The 21,129-nt window shown below is 59.9% G+C and overlaps 1 protein-coding gene across 1 annotated transcript in view; it reads right to left on the bottom strand.

The window, feature by feature from the left end:
- Positions 1–268: 268 nt before the first annotated feature.
- ITPK1 (inositol-tetrakisphosphate 1-kinase) overlaps positions 269–21,129 on the bottom strand; it is a 122,334-nt gene continuing 101,473 nt past the window's right edge. Inside the window, exons 7-10 of the mRNA XM_024736274.1 lie at positions 17,372–17,537; positions 11,620–11,687; positions 6,925–7,087; positions 269–2,631 (exon numbers count right to left, since the gene is read on the bottom strand). Coding sequence (XP_024592042.1) covers positions 2,273–2,631; positions 6,925–7,087; positions 11,620–11,687; positions 17,372–17,537 — 756 coding nt within the window. The 3' untranslated portion in view covers positions 269–2,272. The remainder of the gene's footprint in view (positions 2,632–6,924; positions 7,088–11,619; positions 11,688–17,371; positions 17,538–21,129) is intronic.

Raw genomic sequence — 21,129 nt, 5'->3', positions numbered from 1 at the left:
CGCTTGGTGAAACCTCATTGCTGCTCACAACCCTCTCCCCGTCTACGCTCCCCAACACAGCTCCCTCCACCCCTGCAGAGACGCTGGGCCTGGGGAGAGGCCCGCACATGCCCTCGAGAGTGGCCAGTCCCTTCCCCACCACCCACCACGCAGCTCCTGGGCCTTTATGAAGCCTAACCCCACCCCTCGGTTTCCCCACCCTGCTGGCCACCCGCATCGAGGCTGGTGGAAAGTGCCACGTCACTGCAAAACAGTTACTTGATATCTGGGCCCTGGACGCTAACGTGTGGGACCCGGAGGGGAGGCATCGATTAAACAGGACACCATGTGGCCAGGGGCCCCGCCTGGCACTGGGTCACCCTGCACCCCCGACCTGTCCTGGCTCGGTTCAGGACTGGAATTTTACTCAGAAAGGTAAAGCTGTTTTATTAAAAGACTGGAGGAGGGCACAGGAGCTTAGCAACGTTTTGTAAACACGTGTGAAATGCAGTTTGATTTCAGTAGTTTATTTTGGAGACAAAGCAGTGCAAGAGGCCGGCCACGCTTTCCTGCTCCCCCGGCGCTTGGGGTTAGGCTAGGAAAGGCGACGTACAGACATTATAATCAGGGTTCAACACTCAAGTCGTGTAAACACGGTGGTCGGAGGGCCCGTGGTTTCTAGGACAGCTGGGCACTTCTGACGGCAGCCGCCCTCCCCCCAGCCCTTCCTTTCCCAAAGTGGGCGACCGCCACGTCCCTGCTGACCAGGCCTGAAGGTGTCTGAGCGCCCAGCTCAGCGGCCGCTCTCAGTCCATCCTCCCTGGACCACGCAGGACGGCCCAGAGGCCTGTTCCTCTTCCTCAAGAGGGACTGATGAGAGAAGACCCAAGGCTATGCTCAGGGGGTCCTATGCATCCCGCCGGATGGTCACACGGCCCGAGGACTGACAAAGCCCCTCACTGATCCCCTTCTCTGCAAAGGGGGCTGCCGGCCTGCCTGGACCTCGGGATTGGACTGATCAGCTGGTGGTCTGTCTGCTGCCATCAGGGGCTGGGGTGACTCTAATAGGAGAAGCGGGTAATGTGCTTTCTCGCCTCTGGGGCTGCAAGCCCCCTCGCACCTGGCTGGCTTAGTGCTTGGGGCTGGCAGCGAGCATGAAAGGGGTGGATCAGGCCTTCTGGGTAGGTGTGGAGCAACGCGCAGCCTCCTCCTGCCTGGGGGGAGAGCCCCAAATCGCCTCGATGCCAAGGAGACGCTCATCTGGGTTGACGTCACGGAGACACAGGCCGCACTGTAGGGGCCAGGGCGTCAAGCCTGCCCTTGAGTTCCCTGGTCATGACTGCCCGGCGACTCTTGGAATGATTGGCCCAAAGTCACAGCACAAATCCTTGGCACAAGCAGGATCAGCCCAGAGGTTCCCAGCCAGGCAGGCTCCTCCCGGGTCCAGGGAGCAGTGGCGCTTGGTCAGGGAAGGAGGCCCCGTTGCGTGGGACACGTGCTGACGGGCCTAGTGGACTCCAGGGAGCTGCAAGTGGAGAAAGGCAGCCGACCCAGGGCTGTGGCCTTCCCAGGGAAGCCTCCTCCTCCTCTGCTTTCGTGAGCGGGCAGCAGGTGGACCACAGCCCAGACTCCCCGCGTGGAATCCGCAAGGAAATGGTATCTGGGGCCTCCTGCTTCCCCTGGCTCCTCCTGCTTTCGGGAGGGGGCAGCTGCACACCGGATGGGGCTTTAAGCCAGCGGTAAGGGAAACGGGGCCAGGCCTGGTGTGGCGGCTTGGAGAGAAGAGAGACGGGCAACCGTTTGCTGGCTCTGCTCAGCCGCCGACAGCCTGACCAGGGATGGCCTGCTCCAGGGTCCCCGAGGCCTGGGCCACAGCAGCCATTGAGAAGAACAGACGTGGACGTGCTCGGGCACTCACACACGCACGGCGACCACGCACACGCACGCACACCCCCACACACGCACGCATGCACACCCCACCTCACATTCAGACCTAGTGTTGAAAACACAAGCGTGTGTAAACTCAGTGGAGAGATCTGCACAGCAGGAATCAGGCGGGATTGTCCCTCTTCCGCGAGGCTGGACCACTTGGGGTTCTCTTCCGTCCCCACCCCCACCCCTCATGTAGATCATGACATCAGAGAATCAGGTTAACAATTAAAAAAAAAAAGGAGAAGGAGAATCAGATCCTTGGGAATTCTTAGTAGTAGCGTCACCGTCGGGAGCTGCTCGCCCAGCGTGTGTGTGTTCTGCAGCCCGCGCTGCCCCTCAGGGTCCCGGGCCCCGTGCGTGGCTACTGGGAGGAGGCCTTGGTGGCCAGCGAGGCCACGCAGTGCTGCTGGAAGCTGGGCGACACGGCGGCGGTGCAGCCGAGTCTCTGGTGCGGCAGCTTGGAGGTGCTGCCCGCGCCCACGCCGCCCACGTCGGCCTCGGCCGTCCAGGGCGGCTCCTGGCCCATCATGCTGCTGCAGCAGCCGGGGCTGGCGCTGCACGTCCGCTCGGCCGCCAGGCCGCCCGCCTGCTCTGCCAGGAGCCTGCTGTGCCTCAGCGGGGCCGCGTCCCCCGTGCCGGCCGCGGCCGCGCTCTGGCCCTGCAGCACGGTGGTGATGTGGTTCAGGAGGTCCGTGAAGAACTCGCTCACGCCCTCGTAGCCTGGGGGTGGGAGAGACAGACGGCACGCTGAGCCAGGTGGGGGCGGGGGGCGCGAAGGGGCTCCCGGGCCCACGAGGGCTGGTCGAGTGCACACAGCCTGGACTCCGAGCCCCGTGCGTGCGGCCCCGAGGGGCCCCGGAGGGTGAGAAGCCGCTGAGAAAGCGCCCTGTCCCTGCTGAGCACAGCTTTGGCATCTCATTTAATCACCCCCCTCCCGACGTGGTCTGATGCCATCATGCGGGGGAGGTGGAGTGGCCAGAGGGGGCAGGACAGAAGGCCCGCTCCTCCAGCTCTGAATCAGAAACACCCCTCCTCCTCCACGTGGCCCAGCTCCAGCTTCCCTGTGTGTGAACTGAGGACGGGGGAAGGGGGGCTCCTGTGGGCAGGACTGGGAGGGCTGGAACGTGGGTGAGCCCTGAGTAACGGCAGCTGCTCCTGGAACTGAGTCCATTTCCCTGTCACCCCCGAAGTATCAATACCTGCAAGGAGGCCCGCCATGCTGCGTACTCTGGGCACCCCCAACAAGGCCACCACACTAACACCACTTCCCTAACGAGCGGGCCCAGATCTCCTGAAGAGAAACCGCCGGTACCCACCTGGGGCCTGCGTTTCCCATCACAGATGTAATTGCGAATGTCAGCAAACAGTCCTCGGAGCCACCCATCGAGCAAATTTCGGATCTAGCTCGAGGATTTTGCTGACTTCTGAAAGCTGCTTCGAAAGAAATTTGACACGGGGTGGGTGCCCCCGCCCCCGCCTGCCTGAACCAATTTGCAGCAATGAGAACCGGGCACACAGCTGCAAGAACAACGATCGGGACAGAAAGCAGGCCCCCAAAAAGGGACAGCGTGCCTGCATCGGGAGGGGGCCCAGGTACCACCCCCTGCCCTGGGATGTGACCCCATCGCTGACACCAGGCCTGGTGCTGAGAGGTGCCGACCCCTCGCACGTCCTCTGGGATGGTCTTCACAGCCGTTGGCACGAGCTGCAGGAGAATGAAGGTTTGGACTTGGGCAGGTGAGTTAGCTCGTACAGAAAAGGCTGCCCAGGGGCCAGGCAGATGGGGCTGCCTCACTGCGCACGCTCTTATGTGTCCAGCAAACAGTGCTGTGGTTTTGAGGGAGCCCGAGGCTGAGAGGGGCAAGCAGAGGCGCCCAGGGGAAAAACAAAACTGGGTATACGCTGGCATGCACAGCACTTGCCCTGCTCAACGCTCCCTCACTTGATCATCGCAACCCTCTGCCCCCATTTTCCAGATGAGGAAATGGAGGCACAGAGTTAAGTAACCAGCCCCAAACACCAAAAGAGCCATCAGCAGGTGGACACATGTTCACTGTGACGGTGGGTATGATGACAATGTCCAGGGCTAGCGTTCATCCAGGCTCACCGAGTGCTGGCCCCCGGCTACATGCTTCACGTTCCTTGCTCGTGGCATCCTTATAGCCCCCGGGGAGCGGGACCTGAGGGTTATCTCCATTTTACAGACAAGGACACGAAGCTCTAAGTAGCAGCACTGGGATCCGAACCAGGCCCTTTGGTGCCACCCGTGCCTTGAATACATGTGGTGCTGGGTGCCCCACTCTAGGACTGGGCGCTTCCTCGGCCCTGGGGCCGGGGGTGAAGGGCAGGGCAGTCACGGCCCATCGGCAGACGTGCTGCTGGGTTTCCAGGGCAGAGATGCGAGTAGGGGAGAAGAGCTGAGATCCGCTGACAGGCCACCAAGGAACATGAGCTGTTCCCTCAGCAACAGCTCTGCCGTCCCCAGACGAGGCCCGGCCCACGGCTCCACGCAGCCTGGGGAGGGCGGACTGAGGCGTGAAGGAGCGCTGCGGGGCAGGCACTGTGCGCACGCCATCTCCTCCGCTAGGAGGGGAGAAGTGGTCCCGCTGTGCACGAGCCAACGCTGAGGCCGCCCCATCCGGAGGTTCGCCTCAGCAGATGGTGAGCGCAGCCAGGATCTGAACCCACGACTCAAGCTAAGAAGCAGGCAGCCTCAGGGCAGGGGCCCAGGGCCCAGGCCCAGCCCCACTACCGGTAGCCATGTGACCTTGGACGTGTCGCCCAGCCCCCTGGCTCCACGTGCCCGGCAGTACATGGAGATCCTGATGGTCCCTTGCACGCTGTGTGGTTGTGAGAATGCAATGAAACCCTGGGGGTAAAGGTCCCCAGGCAGGCTGGGCACCAATGGTGGCCACTGCTGTCACCACTGCCCAGAGCCCAGCACGCAGCCTGGGTGGCGGGGCTGCTACCGGACACCCATGGCCCGAGGCACAGGGTGAGGGGGCCCAGGACCAGGAGGACTCCAGAGCCAGGCCCGTGAACCCGGCAGGGAGAGGGCGGGGCCCCAGGCGGCCCGTCTCCTGGACACCGCCTCCTCTGGGCCCCAAGCCCCACACACTCCCGGGGCCTAACTCAGCACCGGGCTCCCTCACAGTCTCCTCAGGGCTCAGCTCCATCACTCAGGCTTGGCCCGCCAGGGGCCTCCTCTTGGCTTCCCCCATCCACGCTGGCTCACAGTGGCCGTCCCTTCTCTGAACACCCAGGACGCCCTCAGAATGTCCGGCCCGAGTTGCACAGGTGCTGACTGGGCAGGTCCAACTCAGGACCCAGCACAAATCCGCAGCTCAGTTGCAGAGTTCCTCCCTGCCCCCCCCATCCTTCTAGAACCGCCACCCCACCAGCCGGGCATTGCCCTGCCCGGTCCCCCCAATCCACTGACTCAGCCACCTTTTCGCTGTCGTTCCCTCCACGTCCTCCCTGATTTAGATCCTGACTTATTATAATTGTTCCCCTGATGCAGCCTCAATTTCCCTGTGCTCTCTCATTCCGTCACCCTCGCTCATCAAAAACCCACCTCTCCGTCCAGGCTGCACCCACGGTGACTACAGAGAAATAGGCCATTGTCCCAAAGGGTCTCAATTTCTATTCACGAACACAGACCTCAGATGGCCGCGCCACCTTGCTCAGAGTGAACGGCCACACGGTGGGCTCCCCTCTGACCTCTGACCTCCCTGCTGCACGAGGCCTCAGGCCACAGGTCCCCCTCCGCAGGCCCTGTCGGGGATCCTTAGGGGTGGCTCCCTCCCTTCTTGCCAGGCCCTGCTCCCACTCCCGCTTCACATCGTCCCCCGAGGGCAGGGCCCCCGCCGCCCCGCACTGTCTGGAGCAGCTGGGGAATGCAGTGGGCCTTCGACAAACTGCATGACAGAGACAGCAGGGGCCTCCCCCGAACCTGGGTTTCCTTGGCTGTGAATCGTGGTGCTGGCCGGGCCTGGCCCACATGCTCTCAGCGCAGGGGACACGCGTCAAGCACCCAGCCTGGTGCTCCCCAAGCGCGGGGGCTTCCTGCTCCCTGCAGACGCCCACTGTGCAGAGCCCTCCTGCTAGCAGGGCTCTCACGTGAGATGCTAGCCTCCCCGAGGGTGGGAATCGCTTCCTCTCTTCATACCCACTGAGCAGTGACGATGGCTCTACCTCCAGAGCAGGTGCTTAATAAAGGCAAGAGCCACGGCCTTGAGACAGAGATGCCCACTGAGAGGGTAAGCACCCAGGCTGCTCTGGGCCAGAGGGAGCGAAGCAGCACTGTCCCTGACCTGCCGTGAGATGGGGAGTCGCCTGGCCTCAGCACGTGTCTCTGTGAAGTAGCTCAGCCCAGGGCCACCACCACCATCACTGCTGAAGCTAACGGTCCCCTTGAGGGTTCTCGGGTGATGTCTCCCACTGAGCCCCTCCCTGAGTTGGGATCTGAGGGGTGCAGGGCAGAGCCTGGTGGGGCAGCAGGCCCGGCAGCGCTTCCCGCCTCAGGGCTGCCGCAGACAGCATGGAGCAGACGCCCCAGCCGCGGGGAGCTGGCCGGATCCGAGCGTGTCCCCAGCATGGTGGCTCAGGGTGGGGGGAGGAGCACGGCCTTGCCACTACGCTGCCGTATGACCTGGGACAACTGCTCCCTCCCTCCCTGCGTGTAAACTGGGATTTATATGCCCTCCAGTGTCCTTTCAGCTCTTTAAATCTACAAGGGCCCAAGAGGTCAGCTGAGATTTGGCCCGGAAAGGCCACTGCTGGTGGCACCGGGCCAGGAGAGGCAGGGGAAAGAACACGTGTTTAGCTGCAGGCCCACTACGCGCCCTGTAAACCCACTGGCAGGTGGGGCTGAGGCTGAGCGGGGGCTGCTCCGACCCTGGGCCCCAGACAGTGAGGGATGGAGCTGGTCAGCCTGACTCTCCGGCCCCCACCACCCGCCCAAGGCTGTCAGTCTACAGACCGGTGAAGGCGGTGCCCGGCCCCACCGCTCACCTGGGAAGGCGTTGATGTCGATGACGGCGTGCTGCCCCGTCTGGTTGTTGATGATGATGTCGATCCCAAAGAGCGATACGCCCAGTGCCTGCCGCAGGGCCCGGGACAGCTCCCGGATGACCTCGTCACTCGGTCGCTCGAAGACACCCTCGATCTTGTCCAGCTGCCAACACACACATATACACACACACGAGTCAGGCCCCGGGTGGGGAGGCTCCACGCCTTGCCACACACAGAGACCCCCCCAGGGAGGTGGCACAGGCCGGGCCTTACCCGCAGGCAAGAGACAGGACAGACCCACCAGAGTCGGCACGAGGATGGCCATTTCCAAGTCCTGCCAAGGGCTGGGCAGCTGCTAGGTATACAGCGTATGTGACCTCTAGTCCTCATAACCAGCAGGGAGGCGAGCACCGTTATCAGCATTTTATACACAGGGGAGCTGAAGCTCAGAGAGGGTCAGGGGCCGGTCCAGGGCCACACAGCTCAGGGCTGGATTTGGACCCAGGCATTTAAGCCTGTAAAACCCAAGCCTCTTAGCAAGGAGGAAGGGGAGGGAGAATCTGTTGTGAACCCAGGAAGACTGTGTGGTTCAGGAAGCCTGTGAGCTGGACCTTGAAGATGGGGAGGATTGAGGGGGGTGGGGGGAAGGGACCCAGATGAGAGCACAGTGGAAGCAAAGGTGCAGAGGTAAGAACCCACAGGAGAGAGCTGGGAGCAGCTGGAACGGTTAGGGCAGAGGCGGGCAGCGGGGGGAGTTTCTGTCAGCATCACCGCACTGGCCCACCACTGCCGGAGCCTCAAGGCTGTGAGGTGATAGGTTCCGTGGACCGGCCTTCATTTACTGGCCGGAAGTAGGCAGGGGCGGGTGGTGGTCACAGGGCTCCTGGGTGGGGCTTACACTTCTCCCCTTCCGGATGAGCCGCTAACTCTGGTGTGGCCACACTAACTCACGCTCAGCGGGCTTTTCCCCAAAGAGTCTACTCTGCTGCTGCCGCCCAACTCCCGGGTCCAAGTTCAGCTTTTAGCGAAGCTTCCACAGGGCTCGTGGGGCCGTCCCTTGGCCTCCCGCTGACACCGCTCGCTTTCTGCTCTAATCACAGCTGGCCTGGGACAGGCACACAAGTCTTCATGGGCTCAAGCGTAGAACACCGCCCTGGGAAGGACTGAAGTCCGGGGGATCCGGACTTGAATCCTGACCGTGGCTTCCTAGCCCTGTGGTCTTAGGGGAAAGTACTTGGCCTCCGTGTGCCTCAGCCGGCTCATCCGCAGAACAGGGCCAGCGAGGCCCCCATCCCAGCCTGCTGGGAGGAATCACAAGGTCATTGATGTGATGGGGACAGCACATGCCCGGCTGGAGGAGCCGCTCCACTTGCATTTCAGGCCACGGATGGCAGCACGTCAGCCGGAATAGGGCTCACGTGTGGTGCTCAGGGGATAGCAGAGTCCTATGGACTGTGGGCTCGGGGCCAAAGGGGAAGCCCAGGAGCTCACCCATCAGAACTAAAACAGAAGCTGGGTCAAAAAGCTAAATGGAGAATTACCACGTGACCCAGCAATTCCACCCCAGGTGTGTAACTTGTATGCCACTGTTCATAGCTGCATTATTCACAATAGGCAAAAGGTAGGAACAACCCAAATGTCCATCAACAGATGACTGGATAAACAAAATGGGTTACCCACACAATGGAATATTGCTCTCACAATGCTACCACGTGGATGAACCTTGAAAACATCAGGCTATGTGAAAAAGGCCAGACACAATAGGTCACGTACGGTACGGTTCCACTAACAGGAAAGGCCCAGAATAGGTAAAGCCGTGGAGACGAGAAGGCAGCTCAGTGGTTGCCAGGGGCTGGGGGGAGGGGGAATGAGGGGTGACACTTAACGGGTACAGGACTCTCTTTTGGGTGATGCAAATGCTCTGGAACTAGACAGACGTGGCAGGTGCGTGACGCTGTGAATGTACTTAACGCCAGCGAACGGTTCACATTCAAACGACTAACGTTAACACGAAGTGAGGCTGGGTCAGGTGGGCTGGGGACAGAGCCCTGGGTACCCAGGGCACGTGGTGCTTACCCCCAGCTCAGGAGGCCGAATGGCTGATGGGGAACTCCCAGACACGTGCAGGGCAGGGACCCCACAACTGGGCACCGTCGTGCGCTACTGTGAAAGCCACATCCACCGGCTCTGCATAGCAGGCGGCGACCCCCAACAGCGCCCATGACCCCGCTGCCTCGGCGCCTCGTCCAGGGGAGATGCTAAGCGTCTGCGTTAGCTTCTCCGTGACAGGCGCCTGCCTGAGCCCGGGTCAGCAGCCTGGCCACTGGTCCTGCGGCCCGGGTCCCTCACCGAGTCACAGCCCTGGGAGGACGCCTGGCATTGCCCAGTCCCCGCTGCGTGCCCTGAGCCATAACGGGCCCTGCCGCGTCTTGTTTTCTCGCCCCAGGAAACGGGGTAATAAGAACACCCCTGCCGCCACGGGACCGTGGTGAGGATCCACGAAGCTCACCCGTGAGGCCTGTGGCTCAGGCCTGGCAGCAAGGGGACCAATGGCTGCTGCTCTGTTACAAAGCCTCGTGACCCCGCTGCTTATAAAAGCACTTTCTCAGCTCAGCTAAGGAATCTCAGAAGTCCTTCTGGAGCCCTTTGATTGTCTGAAACAGGGAGGCGATGGAGGTGGTAAGAGGTGCTCAGGTGGACCCCCCGGGTCCCCCGTCACCAGTCACAGCTGACACTGACCGAGCACCTACTGCACACACTGCCACGGCGCTTTTCATCTAGGGACGCCCCGAGCACCACCACCCCACAGGCTCAGAGAGGCAATGTGACTTACCCGAGGCCACACAGCTGGAAGGTTGGGGAGCTTCGGTCTGACCCCAGGCAGTCCTGTCAGTGTCACCCTCTTAACCAATACCCTGTGTCTGGGGGGGCAGCCAGCTGGGTGTGGGAGCTGCATCCACCCTTGGGAGCATCTGGCCAGGGAGGGAGGAGGGGCTTCAAGGCCAGGGCAGGGCTCCCGGCACCTGCACGAGGCCGAGATGGGGACTGGAGGGACCCCGGCGAGCAGGGCTTGTCTGGACACCCAGGTCTGGGAATGGCCTTGTCTGTGCATGTGGGCCTGACATCCCGAGTGGAAAAGGGACGGCTGCCTGCATTTCCCTCTTCTCTTTTCCACGTTGCCAGCCCTGGGGGAATCCCCACACAGCACTCATGAGCTGAGGGGAAGGGGGAGATGGCAGCAGGGCCTAAAGGTGGAGAAGGCCCCGCAGGGTCTGCAGGCTGACCTTTGCCACGTGGCAGACGGAGACGCAGGCTGAATGGCAGGTGGGTGATTAGCCAGGAAGGTGACTTTGCTTCTGGCCCTCACAGTGACCCTCAGGTAACAGCCCAGCGGTGACTAGAGCTGCTCTGTGCCAGGGAAGCGGCAGGGACAGCCTCTCGGCAAGTCCGCGGAATGCCAACCCCCTCCAAGAGTCACAGGCCGAATACGGTCTGAGAGCCTCGCAGGGAAGACGCCCTGCAGACCTGGGCCAGCCTGAAGCTTCTGCAGCTTTTACGAGACCAGAACGCTTTCCTGCACAGAACACCTATTTATGTCTTATAATGTGCACAGCCAGGCGCTGAGGGGTTCTGTTTAAAATCTCGGTTGTTCTCCAAGCATCCTTGACCACAAAACTTGTTCCCGGGAAACGTCTATTAACATCTTGAGGGACGCTGGTGTCCCTTCCAGGTCCCTTCCACGCCTGTGCTCTGTCGAACCCTCAGCACACAGCTGGCTCCTCAAAGGAACCAGAAACAGACAAGAAAAGCACAGGTGGCCTCGGGTGGGGGACAGGAGGCCCTAACCTGGAACGAAGGGGAGTGAGGCCTAGACGTGGGGGTCTGCTGTGGATGGGACACTGGCAAACCCTCCGAGCATGGCCAGGAGGGGAGCGGAGAGCTGGCAGAGGGCTCATTTCAGCGGCAGTGGGGGCAGAGACCCCTGGCTCTCAGGACACACGGAGGAACGGCAGAGGGTGGCCCAGCGCTGACTTCTAACTGCTCAGCAATTGCCAGGGGGATAAGAAATCCTAAATTCCCGGAACACCCAGCTTTGGCATCAGACTAATCTGAGGTCAAATCGCGTCTCTGTCCCTGAGTGGGGAGCCCTGTGAATCTGGCTGAGCACGGCCCTCCCGCCTCAGGAAAGTGGGGATGTCTGTCCACCCCTGCAAGGCTGTTTTGGGCCGCAGGGCATCGAGGATGGAGCCTGACACGCAGCGACGTTCGCTGAACAGCAACCCCGAGCCCATTGCCCACCGCGAACTACCCCAGCAGCCCCAGACGTACACGGCAGGCTCTTAACAAACGCTCCCTGGACTCACGTGGGCAAGGAAAGAAAAAGGAAAATTGAGGTGGTGCTGCTCCCTTTTCTTAAATCAGGCAAAAGGCAGATTAGAAAGCAGGACTTCAAATTCCTCACGGTTGGGGGGATTTCCTCATGGAGGAGGAGAGTTAGAAAATCATCCACTTGGAGTGGCCCAGCGACGAGTGGGTGTGGCTGTGATGACCACTGGCATGAAGGCCCGAAGCAAGCGAGGAAGAGGGGTCTCTGGAACCGCCCTGGGTCCCTGGGCTGGGGGGAAGGTCCTGCCACCCTGCCCCGCTGGACAGCCAAAAGCACCCCACACCCAGGGCTCGGCGGGAGGGACATACCGCGGTCAGCACCGATGACGATTCTGGCTTGGACACGTTGTGGCTGTTGAAGAAGATGGACTCACGGTCTGAAAAAGCAAAGACAGGAAGAAGCCGGAGTTAGAAGCTCGAGGCAGGGACGGTGATTCCAGCACCCGACACCAGGGGACAGCACCACTCCAGCCATAGGCCACAGTGGCCTTCAGGCTCAGCGTCCAGCGGCAGCCACCTGGGCCTCCCTACCCACCCCAGGAAGACATGACGCCACGGAGACCCGCACGCCCAGGCAGGGCTCCTGTTTCCATTTTCCTTCCCGTATAAAAATGAACGGCTTGATGAGTGCCCCTCTGCCTCTGCTCTCGTCTTACACAACCATACCTGGTCTTCCCCAATACCCGAGGCCCCCCGCTCCCCAAAGCGTGTCTAGAGTGTCTTACGGACACGGCACCAGAAAGGGGGCTAAGTGAGTGGGAAATGCTGCAATGTGCATATCAAAGGCCCAGAGTCAAGAGGTCAACTGATGTCATTTAATCCAGCTTTCCCCTCCAGGTTCTGCCCACGGAATGCCTTTTCAGGGTAGCAGCTGAGAAACGGCTAGGCTGTCACTTGGCACCTGAGTGTTTAAAATACAAAGGGTTTTGCTGTTTCCCCACTACTTAAGGAAAATATCGGAAATCAGAGCATGGGCTTCTGCAGGACCCATCCAAGAAAGCATACAGTTTGGCTTTGGAAGTTAGCACAGCCCCATGAAATACCCTCCACATCTCCCACCCCCTCCCTCTCTGCTCCCACTGCCCCCTGGGCCCCCTCGGTCCCATGGGGGCACCCGAGAGGCAGATCAATCCCAAGATTATTGGGAGCGATGAGCAGCTGGTCTGCTCATTCACCCCCTGGAGAGTAAAGGCAGGTCAGTCGGTCAGAAACACGTTCTCCAGCAGCTGGAAGTGTGGTACACAAATGCACGAAGCACGAAACCACGAGCCTCGGGGTTGGCATCTGGTAAAGGCCGTCATCACACTGTGATCCCCCCACCCCAAGAATGGCACGGGCCACAAGCCCCAACGTGGCCCCAGCAGCCTCTGCTTTAGTCCCTCCTGGCAGGGCATTACGGCTCCCGTCCCCCAGGACACACTGCTCATCCCTGGGACCCAGGCCTCTAAGCGCAGGCCAGGAAGGGCCCTGGCTGGGCACCGCTGTGTGCCAGGGGCCAGACCGAGGAGGCACCTGCTCTGGCTGCCAACGCCCGCCCCCCACCACCTCCAGGATTACAGCGCCGCAACAATCATGCATGAGGAAGTGATTCGGGCGGAGGCTGAGCAGGCAGGCGCTGAGATGTACCTGGCATCTTTCCTGCTAGCGGGGCATGCAGGCCCCTTGCCGCCCTGGTGTGCCCGAAAGTCCTCCTACCGCTCCGACCAGAGCCAGTCCAGACAGGGGGCACGAGAGACGGTCCTGGGGAGGAGCCTGGGGAAAATAAACACCCTGCAGGACTGGTGCCAAGCAGCCCCACCGACCTCGACTCCTGGGCGCCGACAGCCAAGAAGAGTGAGCCTTCGGAGGGTGGCAAGCTCCACGGGCCAGAGCCCGGAGCAGCTGGGATGGGCGTTCCGGCCTTCTGTAGGCACTGCCCACCTTCTCAGCCTGTAGCCCAGCCTGGCCCAGTCCTACTGAGCTCAGGGCGCCTCCCACCCACCCTGGGGGACCCAAGGGCAATCGCCAGGATGGCAGAGCAGGCCTGGGGAGAGAAAGGCCACCCGGAGCAGGTGGACACAGCCAAGCTGTCACCCAACAGCTTCTTGTGGCAAGATCGAAAGTGTGGACCATTTCAAAGGAGACTCGTTTCTCCTCCTGGCTAACGCTGACCTGGGAGCCCTGGCCAGAGGACTGTTTAGCAGGGAGGGGAGAGCTGCCCTTTACTCAGATCCTCCCCATGTGCGGCCTGAGTAGGGGCCGGACAGAGTGGGAGCGGATTCCGGCCATTTGATGAACCAGGAGACTGTGGAAGCCGAGATGGGTCAGAAAGGGTCAGAGCATCCCTTGGTGCCAGTTTCCTTGGGTAGCTTCAGGACACCGAGTTCCCTGAAGATAAGCCTGGCTGGGCCCTTGCACCTTGATCACAGGTGCACCCTGGATTAGGGGGGCCCATCCCCTCTCTGTTCCTGGACTAGTCCCGAGTCACACGGAGCCCCGGGAAGAACCACCAAGAACGCCCACAGGAGAGGGGAGGCGATAAGAGGAATATGGGTATTTTTGTCCCCAATTTACAGACAAGAAAAAGAGGTTCAAAAGAAGCAGAGTAAGTGACAAGTTTAGCACCCAAATATCCCAGAGGGTCTGAGGCGCAGCTGTGAGCTGTGGCCACACCTCCTTCAGCTTCATTTGCTTAATCTTCACATCTCTGGCGGGGGGTGGGGGTAAAGCATGTCATGGCGCTGCAGACGTGGCTCAGGTCTCCTCCCAGATCCCATGCAAGCATCAGCTCCGCAGAGGGGCCGGCCCCGGCTGCCCTGCCCGAGTGGCTCCCCTCACCCAGCGGTGTCCCAGGACCCACTGTTTCCTCTGCGGTCCCTCATCTTTGCTGCCACAATTCGTCCTTTCATTCCTTCTTCCCTGGTGTGTAGTTTCTCCCGCTAGAAGATGAACACACGAGGGCAGGACCCTTGGCTGATTATCTAGTTCCCTGCTGGATCCCAGGGCTGAGCGCCTGGCAGGTGCAAGGAAACAGGGCATTTGTTACACCTGAGGGCCTCTCGATGCAAGATCACCAGATCTGGCCCGCCACCTGTGTTTGTAAATAAAGGTTTACTGGAACGCAGCCACGCCCATTTGCTTACAATGCTGTCTACAGCGGCTCTTAGGCAACAACAGCAGCATTAAATAATTATGACAGAGCTGGAAACACTTACTCTGGACTTTTGCAGAAAAAGCCTGCTGACCCTTGCTCTATGTGGTAAGCGGTGTCGTTCCTTTATATACACACCCCTAAGGAAAAAAAGGCCCACGTGCAGAGTCTAACAAAGGCGTTGTGCCCGCAGAGGAAAAGAAACAGATATAAACCCACTGCACAGAAAGGGGAGCAGAGAAACACACCCACTGCGACTCTGGAACTAGTGGTGAGAGGGGAGCAGTCTCCCCAAGACCGTGGACCAAGGGCAGAGAACATGTGTTCCTGGGGCTGGCACAGGCCAACCTCAACCCTCTCTGTAAAAATGTGTCTTCAGTTCCAGCAGAGGCAACTGCAAGAGGCCTGTGGCCGTAAGACACACCTGACTTCAGAGATGCTAACAGGTGAAAACCAAAAGTACATCTGAGAATCAAAAGAACACAGTAGTTGTGGAGGGAAAGCTGGCGTCCTCATCGCCACTGCAGGTCAAAAGAATCCCACTCAAGGAGCCTCCATCTCCCTGCATGGAGAGGGGAGGCCGGCGAGCCCGCCACGCAGGGCCATGGGAACTGGAAAGCTGGGAGGGGGCTGGAACGAAGCCAGAGCCCTAAAGCCCCCTGCTCAACTGGTCCAGCTTAAAGAGCCGCTGTCACACTGTGCTTCTCATCCAGAAAGAGAACACACGCGTGAAAAGAACAACGAGCTGGTGTGATGCCCTGAAGACAGTGGACACAGAATCAGTTTTTGGGGATGGAGGGATGGACACAGTGAAAATCACTCAGCTCGCCTGGGCCTAATAAACACTTCTCCGCTAGCTCTGTGTTTCTCCACTGATTTACTCGGCCCCAGACTGCATATTATGGTAAACTGGCAACCTGGAATGGCCATGAGAAGACACAGATGCGGAGCCCCTGTCCTCAGACACGGGACACAGAGCTCACGCCCAGCCACTAGTTGTTCCCAGGTGGAAACTGGCCCAGGCCTTTGCAACCAGGAGAAAAAGGAAAGGAAAAGAGGGACTTTTCATGTGGAAAGGAAGGAAACCACGTGGTATATTTCTTTTAGAGATGGAGTGATTTTTGGTAAAATAAATAAAAAGGCATACCTACTCTTCCCTTAATACATTTTGCGTAGACTTAAAGAACATATGTTTAAAAATCAGGAAACAATATAAACAGGCTTAAAAGAACATCAGCCTCATCCTGCCCATAATTGGTAAGAATGCCTCTTGCCAGTACGCAGTCACGTACAAAAAGACCCCTCCTGACATCGGTCCCCCCCCCAGATCATTCCATCAGCCCAGTGGGTAGAGGGAAGGACAAGCGTGAGCACCGGGATGCCCCGAAAGCCCCGCCAGCACTCAGAAGGGCAGTGGAGGGAGACACACATTTCCAAAGTGTCTGCTGTCTGGGTTGCGTTAATGGGAAGAACGGCTGAGACAGGATGCGAACAGCTGGACTTCAGTCAAGAGGCGTGGCCTGAGGCTTCCCTGGTGGCGCAGTGGTTAAGAATCCGCCTGCCAATCCAGGGGACACGGGTTCGAGCCCTGGTCCAGGAAGATCCCACATGCCGCGGAGCAACTAAGCCCGTGCGCCACAACTACTGAGCCTGCGCTCTAGAGCCCGTGAGCCACAACTACTGAGCCCGCGTGACACAGCTACTGAAGCCCGTGCTCTGCTACAAGAGAAGCCCGCGCACTGCAACAAAGAGTAGCCCCTGCTTGCCGCAACTAGAGAAAGCCTGAGCGCAGCAACGAAGACTCAATACAGACATAAATAAATAAATTAATTTAAAAAAAAAAACAACAACAGAGGAGTGGCTTGAAGCCATGAGGAGCGGATGGTGACAGGCAGTCCCAGAGAGGGATTTTAGGAAGACACATCTGTTTGCTCAGAGGGAAATAACGCAGCCTGGACATTTCATCTGGTGATGGCGGGTTTCCCGTACAGAGAGAAACACACAGTGAGTGAGAGCAAAACACACCAGGGCAACCAGACATCCTCTGAGGGGTCCTCTTGGAAAACCGTGCTTATTCTAGAGACACTGCCACTGTTCCAAAGGTTTCTGGAACTTGCCTTAGAGACACCTCCAGAACCACTAGAACAGTCTTTTAAGCGGCCCCAATACCAGCAAATCCTTATCTTAGTGTCAGTTTTTGAAACGGCCAAGGGTCACCTGCAGCTGGTGAGCAGCTGAAGAAAAGCTGAGCGCGTGGAGCCCCTCAGTCTCCCTAGAGGACCCCCTCGGATGCCCCAACACTGGCAGAACCCTGCAATGCCACCACTGCGTGACATCTGAGGGACACGGAGGACCATCATCCACTGATCCAAAACACGCTCACCGATGCGCTCCTCAGCCCTGTGGGGGACCCGGCAGGCTGACTGTGGCCACCCTTGACCTGCCCGGGGTGCCACAGCCGGGAAGTCCTGCGCCCTGTGTGCTGACTCCGAAGAGAGCATGCGTCCACCTCAGCGGCTGCAGAAGCAGCAGGTAACTCAGTGTTTCCCAGTTGCAAAAAGGAGACGTGATAAAGCAGCCAGCGCTCTGGTCCTCAAAATAGGAGGGGCCCCTCCCTCCCTCCCCCTCCCTGGCTTCGCCTAAGGGACCATCATCCATTCCAGCGTGTTCCCTGTGGGCCGCATGACCGCACGGGGCCCCGGGAAGCGGCCTGGGGGCAGAGAGCTTTCAGGTTCTTCCTGCAATTTATGGTAGCTGAGACAGACGGAGCCCCTACAATGACCTGGCGTGCCCCAAGACCTCTTTACCTACTGGACACAGCTCTTCCAACCTTCAGATCACCTCTCCCTGCTCCAGAAACTCCGGCTGGTGCCGTGCTCCAGCCACGCCCCTAAGCTCAGGGCGTCCAGAGATGGTGCGATGCTCAGTTACCTGATGTGCCCGCGGAGAAGTTCTTCAGCGAGGGCCTCTGGACCACGGTATAGGACTCGCCGACCACGAACACCTTGTACAGGACGGCGTTGTGGTTGATGAAATTCTGGACCACGCAGGGCGGCTGGATGGCACTCAGGCCCTCCTGGTTGAACACGATGGCCATCTGGGGAGACAGGGGGCCAAGGGCTTGGTCAGAATCCACCACCTCCTCAGCCTCCGGCACGGGGTGTGTCACCTGTCCAGAGCACTGCCACCAAGGCCCACCCCTGGTCCTGTAGCACAAGGGCTCCCCAAGAAGAGTTTCAAGCCAGGGTGAGTGGAGGGGGACTTTAGAAGAACACCTGGGGATCAATCCACGCCTGCTATGAGGGTTTGGAAATCCTGTACCATCAGGCCCGCCATGGAAGGATGAGCTGGCTGTGCACTGCGTAATTCCACTACCCACACTGCACCCAGGGAATGGGACCCCCTGGGTTGTGTACTACTTAACCCTTATGACCTCCTAAAGGTTCCTCCACAAAGTATTTGGTCGGGTGGGGGGTGGTGGTGTGGGGAGGGGGCCAGGTGGCTGGGCCAGGAAGCGGAAGACAATGGATCAGGGTTTGGGAGGCCTTGGGTCCAAGCCTGCGTAATGACAAGCGCTGCCTTTTGAGCGCTCATGACACACCCGGCCCTGTTCTAACCACTTTGCATGAACCACCTGGTGTTTCCCTCACGATGTACCCCCGAGGTGGGCACCGACACCACGCCCCTTTTACAGATGAGGACACTGAGGCCCCGAGGCACTTAGTGGCTGCTGGAAAGTGACAGAGCCCAGAGCCCAGAATGGGCTGGGGTCCAACAGCCCCCAGCCTTGCCGTCTTACACACTGAGTGAGCCACACGAGCACGTGAGGAACGGGAACATGCCGCTCCCCGTCCCTGAATCCTCTGGGGACAAAGGCCTCCACCAGGAGGGTCCGGCAGGGGACTGAGGTCGAGATGGGAAGAGGGGCGGCTGGAGAAAGCCTGCTCGCTTTGGCTGAGGCAGGGCCCACTGCAGTCAGCTGCCAGTGCCGGGGCCACGGCTAATGCTTCGTTCAAGTCCACGGGGCCCCAGGAAGGAGCCACCAGAGGCCCAGAGCTGCTGGGAGGGGTAACGGGGCTGGACAGCTGGCCACCACACTGGCTGTTGCCTCTCACAGCAACTGTCACAGAGCACCACCACGATGTGCCTGGTGCTCAGCTGGGTGGGGCAGAAGTAGAGATCCAGGCCACACGGGGAAACAAAAAGTGCGTGTGTGAGCGCACGCGCGTGCGCTTATCTCCTTAGCCCTCTGACGAAAGTAAGAGAGCCATACTCGGGTTCAAGACCCAGCCCTGGCACTCGCTGCGTAAGCCCTGTTTAAGCTCCATTCTCCTCACCTGTGAAATAGCATCAGTAACCACCATGGTGGGGCTTCCCTGGCGGTCCAGTGGTTAAGACTCCGCACTTCCACTGCAGGGGGCACGGGTTCGATCCCTGGTCAGGGAACTAAGATCCCGCATGTCGCGCAGTGTGGCCAAAAAAATTAAAAATAAATAAATAAATAAAATAACCACCGTGGGGTAGCTTCGGGGTCCTCCGAGCTTTCGGCTCAGTGGGGGGTTTTTTTGTTTTTGTTTTTAAAGGAGGGGATGCGGTATTCCACTGTGGAGCAAACGTGTGTGCTTACACGAGCTTGAAGCCAAGACAAGAGCCCAAACCATCGTGTGAACCTGAGATGAAAACAAACTAGTCCCGGTTTCAGTTGAGCGAGGGAGGGCTCGGGCAGACTGGGGTACAGGCGAGGACCCCGGTCAGAAAGCCCCCATTCCGGTGTAAAGCTCATCACGTGCACAGAGGTGTCCTCCATCCTCGCTGCACTCAGCACCCCCGGGCACCCCTGAGGTGGGTGACGAGCCTCGGCGTCCCACCCACAGGCTCACGCCACGGAGGGCGCCCCACCAGAGGGGGCGTCCCTCTGATGCTAACAGCCTCCTAGGAGGCAGACGGCCCGCGGCACACAAGCCCCCCGGGAATCTGCAACACCCCAGATCCCAATCTCAGGGCTCTGTCCCTGACCCCCACCCAGCAGAGGAGCCCCTCCCAGAAACAGCGCATGGCGGGCTGGGGGAGGCCCAGGGGTGGGGCAGTTGTGGGGGACGTGGCACACACCTTGGAGCCAGACTTGGATAACTGGACTGAGGGGTGAAATAGCCTCCCCTGAAGGCGCTTGACCCCATGGAGTCAAGACTCCCCTGGAGGAGGGTGGCCACCTCGATCCGGAACCCCCGCCCCGTCAGCAATGACCCAGTGGGCTCCAGGGCAACTGGTTCCACGACAGCGTATCAAACACTCCCTGGGCCAGGCCCCATGGCAGCACATGCAGCAACTCCCTTATCCTTCACAACAGCCACCATATCCCCAGTTACAAGTGAGGGACAGAAACTCAGAGAGGCTGGGTAATCTGCCCAAAGTCACACAGCCGGTGGTGCTCAGAACCAGACCTGGTCCCAGGCTGGTGTGATTCCAAAGTTCTTACGTCAACAGCAGAAGCGGTTCCTTCCTGGCAGGCTGACCTATTCTGCATTAGGCCGGTCTAATCACACCAATGACTGCAGTCGCCTTTCTGTCCTGAAAACCCCGAGGCACTGACCAACAGAGGAACCGTTTGGTGGTGAAAAGGGCCAGGTGGAAGGTTGGGGAGCCGGTGCTGGTGCCAGCGAGGGGAGTATCGGCTCCAGGGACACGATTCTGGCTGCTCTGAAGCCTTCCTGCTCCCCCCCGGGGCTCCCTCCTGAGCCCAGGCAGGCCTGGACAGGAAAGGCTCCACGAGGGCTCCTGACCTTAGGAGACAGCTGACCTTTGCTACAGGCCAGGATTTCCTGCCCTCACGTTCCCCCCCACAAGCAAAGGGACTCCTCAGCCTTGCAGCCCCATCACGGCATGTACCACACCATAGGGACACATCTGTTTACAGACATTTCCCCATAAACACACGCCAGGGATAAAGACATTACATACATCTTCTCCAGGGCGCAACGCCGGGGTTGTCCACGTTTAGTCATAGGTCTTGGGGGAGCATTTCTGGGGCTGCCCGCGACAGACTCTCCCACAGGGCCTTCTGGGTGGGTCAAATGTCTACAGCCCAGGGTGTCCTCCCATGCACCTAATGAGGGGGTCCCCAGGCTGGGCTGGGCCCCTGAAGACAATGTCCCAGGCATGGTTCTTAAGGACGGCAACAGGCCCAGCAGAGCCCCTGCCTGGCCATTAGCTCCCAAAAGGCTTCCTCCGCTCAGTCTCCCAACCACACCCCGCTGGTGCCCTCCGCCTCCGGGACTCTGTGCTCCCCACCAGGGCAGGACTCACATCTTACGCATCCTTCCCAGGGCACCCAAGGCCGGGAAGGACTACTGGGTGAACACAGGAATGAACGAGAGGGTGGGGCAGTCATGTACACAGCAGGTAGGGTGCTCCTTCCTCCTCTCACCCCCTTCCCAAATTCAGCAGGCCTGGCATCCCTGTGGGCAGCGATGAAAACTTTTCAGTGGGGTCCAGGCCAGTGCCTGGCACGGAACAGGAAGTGACCGACACCGACAGGCCAAAGGACTGGTCAGATGGAGGCCTGGCTCGCACGGGCACAAAGGGGGCAGGCACAGCCATCGCAGCCTCGGGGACAGGACAGGCACAGGGTGTGGGTGGAGAGAGCGTACAAAGCCACAGCCTCAGGAGCGGCAGCAGGCTAGGCGGGCTCC

The sequence above is a fragment of the Neophocaena asiaeorientalis genome, unplaced genomic scaffold (assembly GCF_003031525.2).
Source record: "Neophocaena asiaeorientalis asiaeorientalis breed wild unplaced genomic scaffold, Neophocaena_asiaeorientalis_V1.1 scaffold152, whole genome shotgun sequence".
Taxonomy (NCBI): domain Eukaryota; kingdom Metazoa; phylum Chordata; class Mammalia; order Artiodactyla; family Phocoenidae; genus Neophocaena; species Neophocaena asiaeorientalis.
Note: the sequence above shows the minus strand (reverse complement) of the source record. Positions and strands in the feature narration are given on the sequence as shown.